At 42.7% G+C, this 15,657-nt stretch overlaps 1 protein-coding gene across 1 annotated transcript; it reads left to right on the top strand.

Annotated features, from left to right (window-relative positions):
- The first annotated feature begins 6,598 nt into the window (after positions 1 to 6,598).
- Positions 6,599 to 14,963, top strand: LOC114882219. The gene is made up of 3 exons (XM_046287420.1): positions 6,599 to 10,514; positions 11,007 to 11,515; positions 14,277 to 14,963. Exons 1-3 carry the CDS (start codon positions 6,599 to 6,601, stop codon positions 14,961 to 14,963), a joined length of 5,112 nt encoding a protein of 1,703 aa, XP_046143376.1.
- Positions 14,964 to 15,657: the final 694 nt, after the last annotated feature.

The following is a 15,657-nucleotide window of genomic DNA, read 5'->3' as shown; positions in this document are numbered from 1 at the left end:
ACACATAACGTACGCGACTATAAAACTTATACGAATAAAAACTACCTGGCATTAATAATTTCAGAAAAGAAATGAACAATAAAGACATGTAAATTGATCTATATGTACAATATTTATTTATTCAAATATAATAATTTCAGAATAGGACAGAAAATAAACACATATAAATTAATCTATATACACAATATTTATTCATTCCAATATAATCAATAAATATAAACAATGATTGGCCGCCCACCGTCCGCTTAGGCCTCTTCCTTCTCCGCGGCGTCTGCATCGTCGGAAATTGTTTTTATCTGAAATACAATAATGAATGTTTTATAAAAAGAAAAAACAATCGTAGGAATTCAGTGGCTACTATTGTAGACATAATTTCCATTTCACGAAAAATCTAATTCCGCCACATTTATTACATAGAAGAATCAACACTTGTACTTACTTCCGACGTCGACGGCCTCGAATTCTCCTTTCTCTTTTCTTTTCCTTACACCTCTCTCCTGTTTCTTCTATCCTCTTTCTTTTTGATTTCCTCTTTCTTTTCTTCCTCTTCTTCCTTGTCCATCTGTGAAGAAAGTAACTTATGTATAGATAACGTAATATTAATTATGTAAGATTATACTTGCCGATTATACGTGATCAGGCAGCATATTTGCAGTCCATTTGTCCTGGTAACGCTATCTTCAATATACCTATATATAATTGTTTAATTTTTTTCGAGAAGAGGAAAATGTTGTCTTTAATTTCTCAACGACAAAAATGTTCATGCAAAGATGAACAAAGATGAATGAAGATAAATATTGAAAAATGGAAAAGTTAATGGAAATAGATGATTAAATAAATTCCTTTTAACGATTTTTGTCGGATTTTACTCACATTTAAATATGTTGTAGTTTTTAGTAATATATAAACGTATCTCGAAGAAGTCGAAGGTGCTTCCGAATATTTTTTATAATTATAGGAATGAAAACTACAGGACATTAATAATTTCAAGAATGGAATAAGAAAAAAATTATTTCAGTTGAAAAAATACATTTGCAGTTGTACGCTCGCTTCGCTCCAAAAAACCTCTTCTCGGGAATCCATTCTTCGAAAAGCTGTAACAAATTTTTTAAACAAAACAAAGAACAAAACAAATCCGCGAGTACAATTGCGATTTCGTGCAATTGTGAACCACCAACAGAGTCAGTGGTACTGCACTTTACAGTGCAGTGCGACGCCGGACAGTAGCAGTATTCGTGCTACTTTCTGAGAGAGACCTTTTACGCTTTTCTAAGCTTGCTCTTTCCTCTGTTATAAATTGAGGTTCCCGAATGGGCATTCCTCTATTGTACCGGCTATCTATTAATTCCGGTAACATGCACAATAAATAAAATTGAATTAATTTTGGCTCCATATTGTTTTGCCAGAAGTTATCGTCTCTATCAACTCTAATGTACTTTAACCCTTTTCGGGTCCAAATACAAAACAAGCAATATTTTCTACCTGTGACATGTAATTGTCCTTGTACTTGGTAGTAATAGTAGTGGTTCCTGTTCAGTGCATTTCCTTCTGCGTCTGCAAATATACGCCGAATAACTGCAACACTTTTGATTGCCTCCTCCGGCAATAAATTCTCCGCCGTTTTCGGACATTTGATTTCAACAATGCCCTCTTCGTTTATAAGTCCATCTGGCGAAGCTCCTAAGAACGGGATGGCACTATCAATAAATAATCCACATTCTTTAATTTGAACACCAATGCACACACTTAGTTCCTCACGTGCGAATTTTTCGCATTCCTGTCCATATTGTACGGCAGGTGCACTAATCAGTCGTGGATACACTAACGACTTCACTGCATTTCCACAGAGCGTACCAATTCGACGACGACATATTCTTCCAAAATTAGAGGCCGTCAATAATTTTGATTTGTAATTCAACCATCTCGGATTTTTCGCTTGACCGATGGTTTCTTCTTCAATGGCATCTCTTCTATTTTGCCAATTCTGTAACATTTCCATATGTTTTTTTTGCTCTAATTCATAAATGTTGTTAGCCATATCCGGCTTTTCAGCGTTTGGTCCGTAATTGGAATCCTTTTCACAACGGAATTGTTTCCGCACGTGCTTTGTAATTTTTTTTTCCTTTCTCTTTTCACTGTTTTTCTCATTTTCTTTCCTCCTTCTATTTTCTATTTTGCGTAAAATAACGGGCGGTTTCTTGTTCATCGCCGTATTCAAACGCGACAACACTTGTTTTGTGTTATACTGTAGGACAGCAGCAGCACATCTTCCCGTGTAAGATCTCCTCTCTCCGAAATTCAATCTTTTTCCTCCTGTATATTTTGCGATGATTCCGTTGAAACTTTCAACGGCATTATTGTTGCTGTTATACAGCAAACTCTCAGCATGCGCCAACAGAGGTCGAAGTATTTCTTTGATGTATTCGTACACTCCCATCTTCATCAATTCGGGAACAATGTTCTTTTCATCTTTTTTACTCGTTCCATCGCAGAAGTATTGTAGTTTGGAACAATCTGCGTGTTCACCAAAAACGTGGCTAGGAACATTGTGTATGTCGGCATACAAATTTTTAATTTTCTCAGCGGTTGTTAGTTGCTGACTGTATCTGTACTCTGCGGCTTTTACTATGTCCGCACGCATTCGCCGAATGCTGCTTTCAACGATTCTTCTCAATGGACCAGGTGTTGTCATCTTTACAACTTCTTTCATTTTTCTGCAAAAGTTGCGCAACAAATGATTCGTGCATTCAATTTTTTTTACACGAATCTGTGCTTTATATGGATCTGCATCTATAATTTTTTTATAAACGCTGCTGTCCCCATCAGCAATTAGTGTGGAATAAATCAGTCCACGTTTTTCTACGCTGGTCTTGAAACCTTCGACTATAGCGACACTTAACATAGCCGTTGATGCTTGGCTTGCGCGCCATTTTTTGAAACAGGTGTGCTTTCGTGGCTTTTCTTTCTTTTTCGCAGCACATCGACAAATCCTGCACACCTTGTTTCTCACACCGATAAATAAAACTTTCTTCGTGTGATATCCAATTATAACGCCGACTCCAGACGCGGAATCGTACGTTCCAGTCCGGTATGATCGTTTCATCCAGCTTCCATCGGCCACAACGGGGATGTGAGGGATTCCACATCCGGAAACAATATCGCCTCGTTCAATGGCCAAGCGTTTTTCTTCCTCTGCCGCTGTTACCATCTCTTCTTCTGCAGCAACAATTAATGTTTTCACTATTTGATCGTGATGTTTTCTAAATTCTTTCTTCGACATGGAAGGTATGTTCATCGCTGCAAGGAACTCTTCCATTTGGGCATAACTGCCTCCATTCACAATTGTTCCAGCAACGGCACGCTGGTTTGTTTCCATGTGATTGCTTTCATCAGGTTCACTGTGGATTTCACCTGTATATTTGCACATATCGCACATTACACTGAGGGTGGTCCTCAGGCCCGACCGTTTCATGCCGGTTATTTTCAGATGTCTAATTCCACAGTCTTCCCTGTTTTTGGCATGATCACCTATTTTTTGCAATTCGGCAAAGATGTGCTGCATGTCCACGATACTCAAGCCACTTGGTAGACAGAATTGTTCTTCAGGCTCGTTCGTTACAGTTTTTTCTATGATCAATTCTTCATTTTCGGAAGTTGTACCTTCTATAAACAATTCTTCCGTCGTTTCTTCAAACATTTCTGTACACTTTGCCGGTTCTGTTTCATCATCCAATGGCAAGTAAATTTTCTCGGGTGTGTATTTTTGTCCATGGGATGTTGACGGTTCTGAAAGATTCTGAAGGGCTAAACGCCGTCTTCTTTCGCGACATGCTCTTTTTTTTGAATATCTTTTCGCACTAATTGGTAATTTTGGCCGACGACTTTTATTTTTTATCAAACACTGATCTTCATACTGATTTCGCATATCTTCAACCATGACAATATTTTCAGTATCACTCATTGTCACTATCTCACAACAATATTCACCTCTCACTTCACTTCACAATTTTCAAAGCTTTGAAATAAATTCAAGGATGCAATCTATTCCTTGCTTCGAATGCAACTATCGCGAAAACTGTCGCGAAGACGTAAAACACAGTACCGAGAAACATCGGGTACTGTGGTGGGGAGTGTTTCTAAGGACCACGGAAAATAAAGAACAATGACGTCGATATTTATTACAAAAACAAAGTTTTGAAGTTGTAATCATTTATAATATAATTTGAGATTGTAAGAAAAAATTATAATGAAAATAAAAATTCAATATGTAAAATTAGAAATTAGAAATTAGGAAAGGGACTTATAAAGAAGTCAGTGGCCACGGTCCTGATCCCCACCACCATGCGAGTGCTTTCAGCAGCCATGACAAAAGACAGTCAAGGTTCAACATGGCTGGAAGTAAGGTGTGTATACATAATCGGCAAGTTGAATATTATATTATTAATGTTACGTTATTTGTATATAAATTACTTTCTTCACAGATGGATGTAGACAAAGAAGAAGAAAAGAAGGAAGTAGCAGAAGGAAAAGAAGAAATAGACAAGAAACAAGAAGGAAAAGAAGAAATAGACAAGAAACAAGAAGGAAAAACCGAAGAAAAAGTCGAAAAGAAAGAGGAGGTTAAAAAGGGAGAGGAGGAAAAGGTTTCGCTTTCACAAGTAAGTAAAAACGCGATTTTTGTATGTAATAAATGTCGCACAATTAGATTCACGTGAAACGGAAATCATTTCTACAATAGTAGCAGATGAATTTCCACGATTGTTTTTTGTTTTCTAATAATGTCACAATTCTAATACAATTCATTATTATATTTCAGATGAAAAAAATAATCAAAAAGATGATGTACGGAGGACGTCACGGCGGCCGCTGCGGAGGCAGAGGTGGACGTTGGGGCAGCCGTCGTGGCGGTAGAGGAGGACGCCGGGGCGGCAGAAGAGGCGGCGGGCGTCCTGTAGTGTTCAACATTTATTAATTTTCTTTCATAAATTGTTCGCGTTTCACGGGTTTTGTAGGTTTAGCTCGAGCAGTTAGATTTAAATTTGGCGCTGCGCGAGGGTCTGCGGTTGGACGATGTCACGCAACCCTGCGCAGGCGCGGGCGGCGGGTCGGTGGTGGCGGTATGGCCCGGGGTTGGGCCAGTCATTGAGACTGTGTTCGGTACTCTGTGCAGGTCAAACGTCTTGATTTTACTGATTTTCGATTTGTGCCACTGTTTTGATTTTTAATCTAACTTTAAACGTGTGGCGAGTTGCGATCGTGCGTGTGGCTTGTGTTTTGAAGCACTACGTGCTGTCGATTGTGTTCTGCACGGCCCGGCGATCTTGCGAGAGAGCTCAGACGGCCAACTGTGTGCAGTGATTGGTACGGCACAGTGCGGCGATCGGCTGGATCTGCTCACCTGGCTAGCCGTGCAGAGAGTGACGCGTGTTACGGTCACTCGGTCCCCGATTGCGGGACCCCTTCCTGCGATCAGGAGGTATTTGCGAAGACCACGGCGATCTGCGGCGACTGCGGCGAGGCGTTTTTTCAATTAAGATTTAGGGTAAGAGAGATCTCACTGCGTGCGTTATTTTTAAGTCTTGAATGATCATTCAACTGCGTTTTCGTTTTATATCTCTAGTTTTCGTAGTTTCTACCTATCAATATTAGCTGTTTTTCTTCAATTTCAGGTTTTGATTTAATATAATTTTCTTTGTTGGGACCAGGCTTTTTCCCCACTTTCGACTGGGGTTTTTTACAGCCGGTACCCGTAGAGTAGAGTCATTTGCTTTCACTTTAATAAACTCATTTTTTTGTTCTTTTGTTTCTCCCTTTAATTCTTGTGTACAGTTTATTTATAACCGGTGACACCAATTCCACCTCATATCCTACCCTCTCGATTTTCCTGTTATTCGGAACATTTTTTGGTGCTCCGGGTGAGGAATGAGGTGATTGGGTAGAACCGAAGTTACTTAATTTGTTTGTTTTCTGGATTTGAATATAGTGTGTAAAACTAGAGATTGATTTTGTTTTGTGTATTAAGAATCAGGGTTGTAGCGTTGCATGAGCATTTCTTTGTTCGTGCATTATCGTTTAGAGGGGCGAGCAGAGCGATAGTGTAATATAAGCACAGACTTTGGTCGCGTCGCCACGAGCTCAAGTGGGTCTACGGCGTCGTGTTTCCTCCAACTTTAACGTCCGGTCGGTTAAGAAGCTGGATACCTTTATTTGAAATTGTAATACCAGGGTGCTTTGCTGTTTAATTATAAATTAGCGATACGAATTTTATATTGCCATAGTTCTTTTATTTCTTTTTAAATTTGTTTATTGAATTTAGTTTGTCGTAACTCATTCTCATTAGGTTTACAGTTTTGGTTTACGTTTCAATTGAGTAAATACTTTCGAGTTTTAAATTCGTTTGGTTGGAATTATCATGGCACCTACACTTTTGAAAAGGCTCACTACGGTGCAATATGCGCGATTAGCCGAAATCGAGTTAACGAGTTCGCGATTAAGGGATAAGGATCGCAATACATTTAATCGCAATATTATTATTTCTCGAATTGAGTCTCTCCAGGAAATCTGGAGGGAAGCGCGGGGCGCGCATGCCGAGATTTCCATGCGTGAGGATGCTGAAGGTGACGCTTATCTAACGGATAATATGATTGAACGGTTGCAAACTGCATACGAGGATACGCTTGACTTTCTTTTAACGGTTCAAGCAGAGCTTGAGGCTGCGGAACCGCCTACTTTACCGACCGGGCCACCGATCGCCAGCTCCTCCCTAACGCTCGAGCATCGCGCGGCTAAATTACCAAAATTAGATTTACCAACGTTTTCCGGTCAATATGAGGATTGGGAAAACTTTTGTGATTTATTCACCACGCTCGTACACAATGCCCCTGGTTTAGCTGATGCGACCAAGCTACAGTACTTGAAAACTTGTTTGAAGGGTGCCGCGGCGGATTTAGTTAAGGACGTAACAACCATGAATGCGAATTATGCGACGACGTGGCAAGCTTTAAAGGCGCGTTTCCACAATCCACGATTAATTGTTTACAAGCATTTACGGGCCCTTATGGATATGCCATTTTTAAAAAAAGAATCTGCGACAGAGCTGCGTTCCTTTGCTGATGAGGCTCAGCGCATAGTTCGCGCTTTATCGAATTTACAGATGCCGGTAGATCATTGGGATGTGTGGTTAGTTTATATTTTAGCGGCGCGTTTGGATTCCGATTCCCAAAAGGCGTGGGAGACGGATTTGAGTGTGCTGGATCGTCGCATGGTTTTGGATAACGTCTCGGATTTAGGGAACGTAAGTCCGCTAGATCGATTTCCGAAATTCGTGGATCTATCTGAGTTTTTGGAAAAGCGTGTTCAGGCCCTTAGTATGATTGCTTTGAACGCTAGTAAAACTGAGAAAAAGCCTTCTGCTTTACCCAGACCGGTACCTGGCTCTCGAAGGGTACTTCATACTGCTTCTTCCCAGCATGGGGTGGATGGCAGATCGAAGTGTCCCATGTGTCATGGAGTGCATTTGCTTTCCAAATGTTTCAAGTTTCTGGCCAAGAGTCCCTTTGAACGCCGTAGAGAAGTCCGTCGGCTCCAGCTTTGTTTTAACTGTCTCGGTCGACATAGAGTTTCTGAGTGCTTGTCGTCGTTTCGTTGCCTGCAGTGTAGGGAAAAACACCATACGTTGCTTCATTCTGTGCAGGTTAGTGGGTTTCATTCGAAAGAGAAGGGTTCGGTTGAGGCACAAAGGTCTCGCGAAGACAAGGCTTCGACGTCATCGGGCGTTAATATACACACCGCTCGTGTTGTGTCGCGTAAATATATGGTACTGTTAGCGACGGCTCAACTAATGTTGGTGGGACCGCATGGGGTGCAGACTCGTGTGCGGGCCTTGTTAGACCAAGGTTCCCAAAGTTCTTTTGTCTCCGAATCGGTCGCTAATTTGTTGGGTTTGCAGAAGCGTCGCGTCGATGTTCCATTGATGGGCCTCGGGGCGAAGTCGGCTGGCACCGCCCATCAGGCTACGAGTTTTAAAATAATATCGCTAATTGATCCGTTGTTTCAAGTGGAAACGAATGCTCTTATTTTGTCAAAGCTCACGTCGCAGCTTCCAGCTCGATGCCCCATGGAGTTAGATCTCGGTATGTTTGCGGGATTATCTTTAGCCGATCCGCAATTTCATATTACAGGGTCCGTCGATGTTATTCTAGGCGCGGATGTTTACGGGCAGCTATTGCGTTCGGGCCTGCGGAGTTTTCCTCCTTCGTCCCTAGTTGCGCAGGAGACAGTCCTCGGTTGGATTGTCTCCGGACCTGTGCTTACGGTCGGTTCACGGCGGGCGGTCGACCGTGGGACAGCTCCGTTACACGCATTGCATTGTGCAAGGGAGGAAGACATAGACGAGTCGTTGCAGCGTTTTTGGACCCTTGAAGAATTGCCAACGGTCACCGCGTCGCTTAGACCTCTAGATGAAGCGTGCGAAAAATTATTTAGAGATTCACATGTTCGTAATTCTGACGGTCGGTTCATTGTACGTCTTCCTTTAAAATCAGAGCCGCCAGCGGTTGGTCCGGAAACCAGACGTATGGCCTTGGGTTCACTTATGCATATGTATCGTCGGTTTGCTCGCGATCCTAGGATAGCTTCGGCTTATCGCGAATTTATGGCGGTTTATGAAAAATTGGGGCATATGGAGCGTGTTCCTGCGTCTGAACTCGATAATCCGCGTGCTTGGTATTTGCCTCATCATGCAGTCGTGCAATCGACGCCGTCGAACTGGAAGATTCGTGTAGTATTCGATGCGTCGCGGAAAACTCGCGAAGGTCAATGTTTGAACGATTTTCTTTTGGCAGGGCCGGCTCTGCAGCGCGATTTGTTGTTAATCCTGTTAAATTGGCGCCGGTATCGTTTTGTATTCACGGCGGACGTGGTTAAGATGTTTCGGCAAATTCGCGTTTCGCGTGGGGATCAAGATTTTCAAAGAATAGTGTGGGCTCCTAGCTCGTCGGAGACGCCGGTGGAATATCGTTTAACAACCGTGACTTATGGGACGGCGTGTGCTCCCTATCTCGCGATACGCACACTGCTGCAATTAGCGGAGGAGGAGAGATCGCATTTTCCTCTTGGGGCCCGGTGCCTGGAATCAAATACGTACGTGGACGACACCTTTGCGGGAGCGGACGAACTTGCAGTCGCGGTGAATATCCGACAGGAACTCATTGCCCTCTTACGGTCGGCAGGAGTTGAATTAGATAAATGGGCAGCAAATCATCCTGATCTTCTGCCTTTTAACATGCGGCAATCTGGGTCGGATGATTCGAAGTCGATCAGTTTCGATGAGTCCGTCAAAACGCTTGGAGTTCAGTGGAATCCCGGTCAGGACGAATTTCGATTCACCACTTTAGATTTTAAAAGTTTGTCTGGAGCGGTGACCAAGAGGTCTGTTCTTTCAAGCATCGCTCGTTTGTTTGATCCATTAGGCTGGTTGGCTCCGATCACGATAGCTGCTAAAATTCTGATGCAGGATCTTTGGATCTTGAAGTGCGAATGGGATTCTGCTTTGCCAGTGGAAGTGCGAGACAGGTGGCTCGAATATTGTAATTCTCTTTCCGCGTTACCCACTTTATCAATTGGCCGGTGGCTAGGAGCCTCATGTAATTCGGAGGTGCAAATTCATGGATTTTCTGACGCCTCATCTCGTGCTTACGCAGCGGCGGTTTACATTCGGATTAATGAGGGAGATGGTCGTTTTCGCACTTCTCTTTTGTCTGCGAAAAGTAGGGTTGCTCCTGTGAAGACTGTGAGTATTCCCAACCTTGAATTGTGTGGAGCTGTGTTGCTTGTCAAGCTGCTTCGTCATGTTCGAAAGCTTGACTTCTTGCGGAATTTACTTGTGTTTGCTTGGTCAGACAGCCAAATCGTATTGACGTGGCTTCGAAATCATCCCTGCCACTGGAAAACCTTTGTGGCGAATCGGGTGTCTTTCATTCAGACAGAGTTGCCGAGTGCTAAATGGGCGCATGTGCCCACTGAAGAGAATCCCGCGGACTTGGCTACGCGCGGTAGCAAGCCCGTTGACTTGATGCATGCGAACCTGTGGTGGCATGGGCCTGATTGGCTTGCGATGCCCGAGGAGCACTGGCCTAAAGCGCCGCTAGCTCCGCGGGTCTCGCATGTTAATGTGACTCCGAGTGATCCGGAAATTTTTCTTAGATTCTCTTCCTTGACTCGGTTAACTCGTGTCGTAGCTTATTGTTTACGCCCATTGGTTGGCTTGCGACGGCGTAAGGGTAATTTTTCAAAATTGCCGGAATTCTTGACCGCGTCGGAACTGTCTGAAGCACGGATTGTATTAATTAAGTTAGCACAAGCGCATGCTTTTGATTCTGAGATTAAGCTATTGCAGATGGGTAAGAGTTTACCAAAGCGTAACCCTTTACTCAGTTTGAATCCGTTTTTGGACAAGACGGACGGTGTTCTGCGCGTCGGGGGTCGTTTAGCAAATTCAATTCTGTCTCGCGAACGTAAGCATCCGCCTATTTTACCGCGTCGTTCGCCGCTTAGTCGTCTATTTGTTCGGTACGCGCATCATTCTTGTCTTCATGGCGGTCTTACGCTTACTTTAAATACGGTTATGCAACACGTGTGGATCCTCGGAAGGAATCGCGTAATTAAGACTGAAATTCGTCAATGTGTTACTTGCCAGCGGGTTAAGCCACGTTTGGCATGGCAAATGATGGGCAATCTTCCTGCCACGCGAGTAACTCCGGCTCGGCCGTTTTCATTCACCGGATTAGATTATGCGGGTCCTTTTCAGGTTCGTACGGCTAAGGGCCGCGGGTATAAATGTTACAAGGGGTATATTGCGCTTTTTGTTTGTTTTACGACACGGGCTATTCATCTTGAGGCTGTGAGTGACCTCACGACACGGACTTTTCTTGCCGCGTATCGGCGTTTTGCAGGGCGTCGGGGGGTTTGCCGAAAGTTATACAGTGATAACGCTACCACGTTTCAAGCCGCGGATAAAGAGTTACGGGCTATGTTTACGGCGGCTTCGGATTTTTATAAGAGTGTCGCCGCCACTCTCGCGAACGACGGAACGTCCTGGACGTTCATCCCTCCGAATTCTCCCCACTACGGAGGGTTATGGGAGGCTGGAGTCAGGTCAGTCAAACATCATTTGAAACGGGCAATCGGTGATCGGCCTTTAACTTTTGAAGAGTTTTCGACGGTTTTAGTAGAAATAGAAGCTTGCCTTAATTCGCGGCCTCTTTGTCCGTTGAGCGCGGATATTGAGGATCTGCAGGCTTTGACTCCTGCGCATTTCCTTGGAGTTGCTTCCGGATTGGTTCCTGATGAACCACCCCCCGATGTGTCAGAGAACCGTCTCGAACGCTTTCAGTTGCTTCAGTCGATTCAGAATAATTTTTGGAAACGATGGTCTGAGGAGTATCTTCAATATTTACAGGAGCGTGCAAAGTGGCGGGGGCCAACTGATAATTTCGCGGTTGGTCAGCTGGTTCTTGTACGTGACGATCGATATCCACCTTCGAAATGGCCCCTGGGGCGCATAACCGAAGTACATCTCGGACCAGATGGGTTGGTGAGAGTGGTCACGGTTCGAACGGCTACTTCCATTTTAAAACGACATGTTGCTAGGCTTTGTCCGTTGTGGTTAGATAAGAATTCACCCAAGGTTGTTACGGAACGTACACCCACTTAAATGCGAGTTAGGGATTCGTCCGGCGGACGAAGGCGGGCGGAATGTTCGCGTTTCACGGGTTTTGTAGGTTTAGCTCGAGCAGTTAGATTTAAATTTGGCGCTGCGCGAGGGTCTGCGGTTGGACGATGTCACGCAACCCTGCGCAGGCGCGGGCGGCGGGTCGGTGGTGGCGGTATGGCCCGGGGTTGGGCCAGTCATTGAGACTGTGTTCGGTACTCTGTGCAGGTCAAACGTCTTGATTTTACTGATTTTCGATTTGTGCCACTGTTTTGATTTTTAATCTAACTTTAAACGTGTGGCGAGTTGCGATCGTGCGTGTGGCTTGTGTTTTGAAGCACTACGTGCTGTCGATTGTGTTCTGCACGGCCCGGCGATCTTGCGAGAGAGCTCAGACGGCCAACTGTGTGCAGTGATTGGTACGGCACAGTGCGGCGATCGGCTGGATCTGCTCACCTGGCTAGCCGTGCAGAGAGTGACGCGTGTTACGGTCACTCGGTCCCCGATTGCGGGACCCCTTCCTGCGATCAGGAGGTATTTGCGAAGACCACGGCGATCTGCGGCGACTGCGGCGAGGCGTTTTTTCAATTAAGATTTAGGGTAAGAGAGATCTCACTGCGTGCGTTATTTTTAAGTCTTGAATGATCATTCAACTGCGTTTTCGTTTTATATCTCTAGTTTTCGTAGTTTCTACCTATCAATATTAGCTGTTTTTCTTCAATTTCAGGTTTTGATTTAATATAATTTTCTTTGTTGGGACCAGGCTTTTTCCCCACTTTCGACTGGGGTTTTTTACAGCCGGTACCCGTAGAGTAGAGTCATTTGCTTTCACTTTAATAAACTCATTTTTTTGTTCTTTTGTTTCTCCCTTTAATTCTTGTGTACAGTTTATTTATAACCGGTGACACCAATTCCACCTCATATCCTACCCTCTCGATTTTCCTGTTATTCGGAACATAAATTTTTTACTTTATTATAATTTTTTATTCAAATAAATATTACATTACATATACTAAATTATTACATATCTGTTTATTTCTTATTCCCTTTGTAGCAAATCTTCGGCGAATAATCGCGACGAACCCGCGGGCGAGAATATTCGCGAAAGTCAAAACCGATGTTCCGTGCGACAAAACACAGTCCGTCTCGCCAAGTCATCGGTATCGTCATCTTCCTTTCTCACTCGCACTCGCACGCATTACGCCGTCCGCGCGATCAGCTGTTACCGGCGAGCATCGGCCGCTGATTCTTTGTTTTGTATTTATAGACGCGTTTAGAATTAGTGTAACTGTAATGTATAAGTGTAGTGTAAGAGTTAGTCAATAAATTAGTTTTAAGCGAAAGTGTTGACATTATTAATGTCCTGTAGTTTTCATTTCAATAACTTTTGTGGTCGCGTACGTTATGTGTATTATTTCGTTCTTACTGCCTCTCTTTCGTTAGCGCTGTCCTTTTGTATGCCCGACAGGAATCAAAATCTCGTCAGTAAATGATAGATACATTAATAGGAATACAAACAGCACATTTATATCGCCTTCTATGTCTTTTTGCATATAGAATATGCGAAATATTACAAAATGTGCAAGTTTTATAATTCATTTATCTGGCATATCTCTGTAATTTCATTGATAAAAAAACATGATTATAGATATGAATAAAAAAGATTTATTGTTGCACACATTAATATATGTATTGTTTTATTCTCAGACTTCTTTTTCGGCTCGAGCCGATTCATTGTGCTGATGGTTAAAATTGTAACAGGTGTGAACAGCGTAACAGAAGTCTTCATACGTTGCGGCAACTATGCCTTACTTGTGGGTATATTCGCGTAGCCGTTTGTGATGTCAAATTAGAATTTACATTTATCGACTAATTTCTGTTTTTATCGACCCTGATGATAACGTGGTCAAATATACCATCAATGCCTCTGACGGAAAACCAGTGAACTATTCTTACGTCTATTTGACGTCTGATGCGTGCAAATCGTAAATTTCGTTTTACGTCTTCCAGAAGTGATAAATTGTGAAAAATCGAATTTCAGTGACATTGTGCTAGTTCAAGGAAGGGTGGTCTGGTGTGTTGTGGGTGTAAAAACCATTAAATCGTCCAATATTTGCTAACATGCAGCCGAACGCAGCATTCGGCAGCCATGTTGTTTGCTTACAGCGTCTGTCTCAATCTTACAGTGTCGAAAATACCATTTTTCTCAACGTATGGTGTTTATTAGCGTTGAAACGGACCAGATCACCCTGTGGTGAAGTCTACCCGTGGGTGCTGTACCCGCGAAAATTTCATTTGTGCAATTATCGAGACGAAAAACGAAATCTACGAAATCGAGTGTCTCTCGCACACATGGCGTATACGTGCATGCTTTTCGTTGATTGTGTGAGTGCACGCATACAGGTCATGGCACAAGGAGTCTGTGCCCTTAAAGAAAGCGCTGTTAGAAGAAAACAGTCAACAGGTAAGTTCTTATAACTTTACCGTTTTTAATTTTATCCTTTTATATAAAATAATATTGTAATTATTTAGTATTATTTTAATTATTACATTTACGTTTTGATAGGATACCCTGCTACAGAATCAGCAACAGATGCGGATACGCGCTAGTTTCGTAGTCGCCCTGCAAGTTGCTACATCCTCAATGTCACTGTCGGATGGAGTAATAGTAAAAAGGTGCATTGCAGTGATGGTACAGGATATGGATCCTAATGTAGCCGATATCTGCAAGCGCGTCCCTTTGTCTCGGCGCATTATTACAAGAAGAGTGAACCAGATGGCACAGGATACGACAATGCAGCTGCAAGATGCTTGCAATCAATTTATAACATTTTCATTGGCACTGGATGAAAGCGTGGACACTTCGGGTACACCACAGCTTGCCATTTTTATTCGCGGTGTAGACGAGAAATTGCACGTGACTGAAGAATTATTAGATATAGTCACATTAAAAGAAACCGTGTTAAGAGAAGATGTTTTCGCAAGTGTGGAACACGCAGTAGAGAGTAACAATTTGGATTGGAAGGGTTTGGTATCGGTTGCAACCGATGGAGCCCCTGTTATGGTTGGAGAGAGGAATGGCTTCATCGGTCGTTTAAGAAGAAAAATGAGTAGTGCTTATGATAAAAATATAATTGCAATTCATTGTTTAATACACCAACAAAATTTATGTGCTAAAAGTATAGCTTTACAAAATGTTATGTCTGTAATTGTACGTGTCACAAATTACATCAGAAATCACGGACTTTTTTAGAAGAATTGCATTCCGCGTACGGTGAACTACCATATCACACAGAAGTAAGGTGGTTAAGTCGGGGTAAGATATTAGATAGATTTTTTAAGCTCCGTGAAGAAATAACTATATTTATGGAAATGACGAATAACCCAGTACCGGAATTAAGAAATAGTGAATGGCTGACAGATTTAGCATTTCTTAATGATATAGTAAATCATTTAAATGTGCTAAATCTGTCATTACAGGGCAAAGACAAAATAATTACGGATTTATACTGTGCAATTGAAGCGTTTAAACAAAAACTTACATTGTATATAGAACACTTAGATTTAAAGTAATTATTTTACTTTCCGTCGTTGTAATTAATTGCAAATGAAAATACCTCATTACAAAAATACATAGACATTTTACAACTTTTAGTACAAGAATTTCAAGTGCGTTTCCAAGATTTAGCAACGTTAGAATCACATTTCTACGGCATGTAACCGTACAGATCTCTTTCGGTTACATACATAAAGGCTGGTTCAGACACGGCTAGTAGTTTAGTCGAGTGGGGAGTAGCTACTTACTACTAAACCGTTTAGTGCATAGAAAAGTGTCCGGACTAGTACAGTTGAGCTTTGAAAGTCAAGAGTTCAAGATATATCCCTTGACTAAAGAAATGCGTCCGGACAGGTCTGTCCCGAAGGCTAGTTAGTGGTGGGGCAAGCCT

Source organism: Osmia bicornis, chromosome 1, assembly GCF_907164935.1.
Source record: "Osmia bicornis bicornis chromosome 1, iOsmBic2.1, whole genome shotgun sequence".
In the NCBI taxonomy this organism is placed as follows: domain Eukaryota; kingdom Metazoa; phylum Arthropoda; class Insecta; order Hymenoptera; family Megachilidae; genus Osmia; species Osmia bicornis.
The sequence above is the reverse complement of the archived record's forward strand: the minus strand, read 5'-3'. Positions and strand labels throughout refer to the sequence as shown.

Excerpts from the sequence above, each read along its gene's own strand:
- LOC114882219 (XM_046287420.1), top strand. The coding sequence starts at position 6,599 with ATGCGTGAGGATGCTGAAGGTGACGCTTATCTAACGGATAATATGATT. Across the intron at positions 10,515-11,006 it reads TTCAATTCTGTCTCGCGAAC|CCGCGGATAAAGAGTTACGG; the intron begins GTAAGCATCCGC and ends CCACGTTTCAAG. Across the intron at positions 11,516-14,276 it reads CGGTTGGTCAGCTGGTTCTT|GATACCCTGCTACAGAATCA; the intron begins GTACGTGACGAT and ends ACGTTTTGATAG.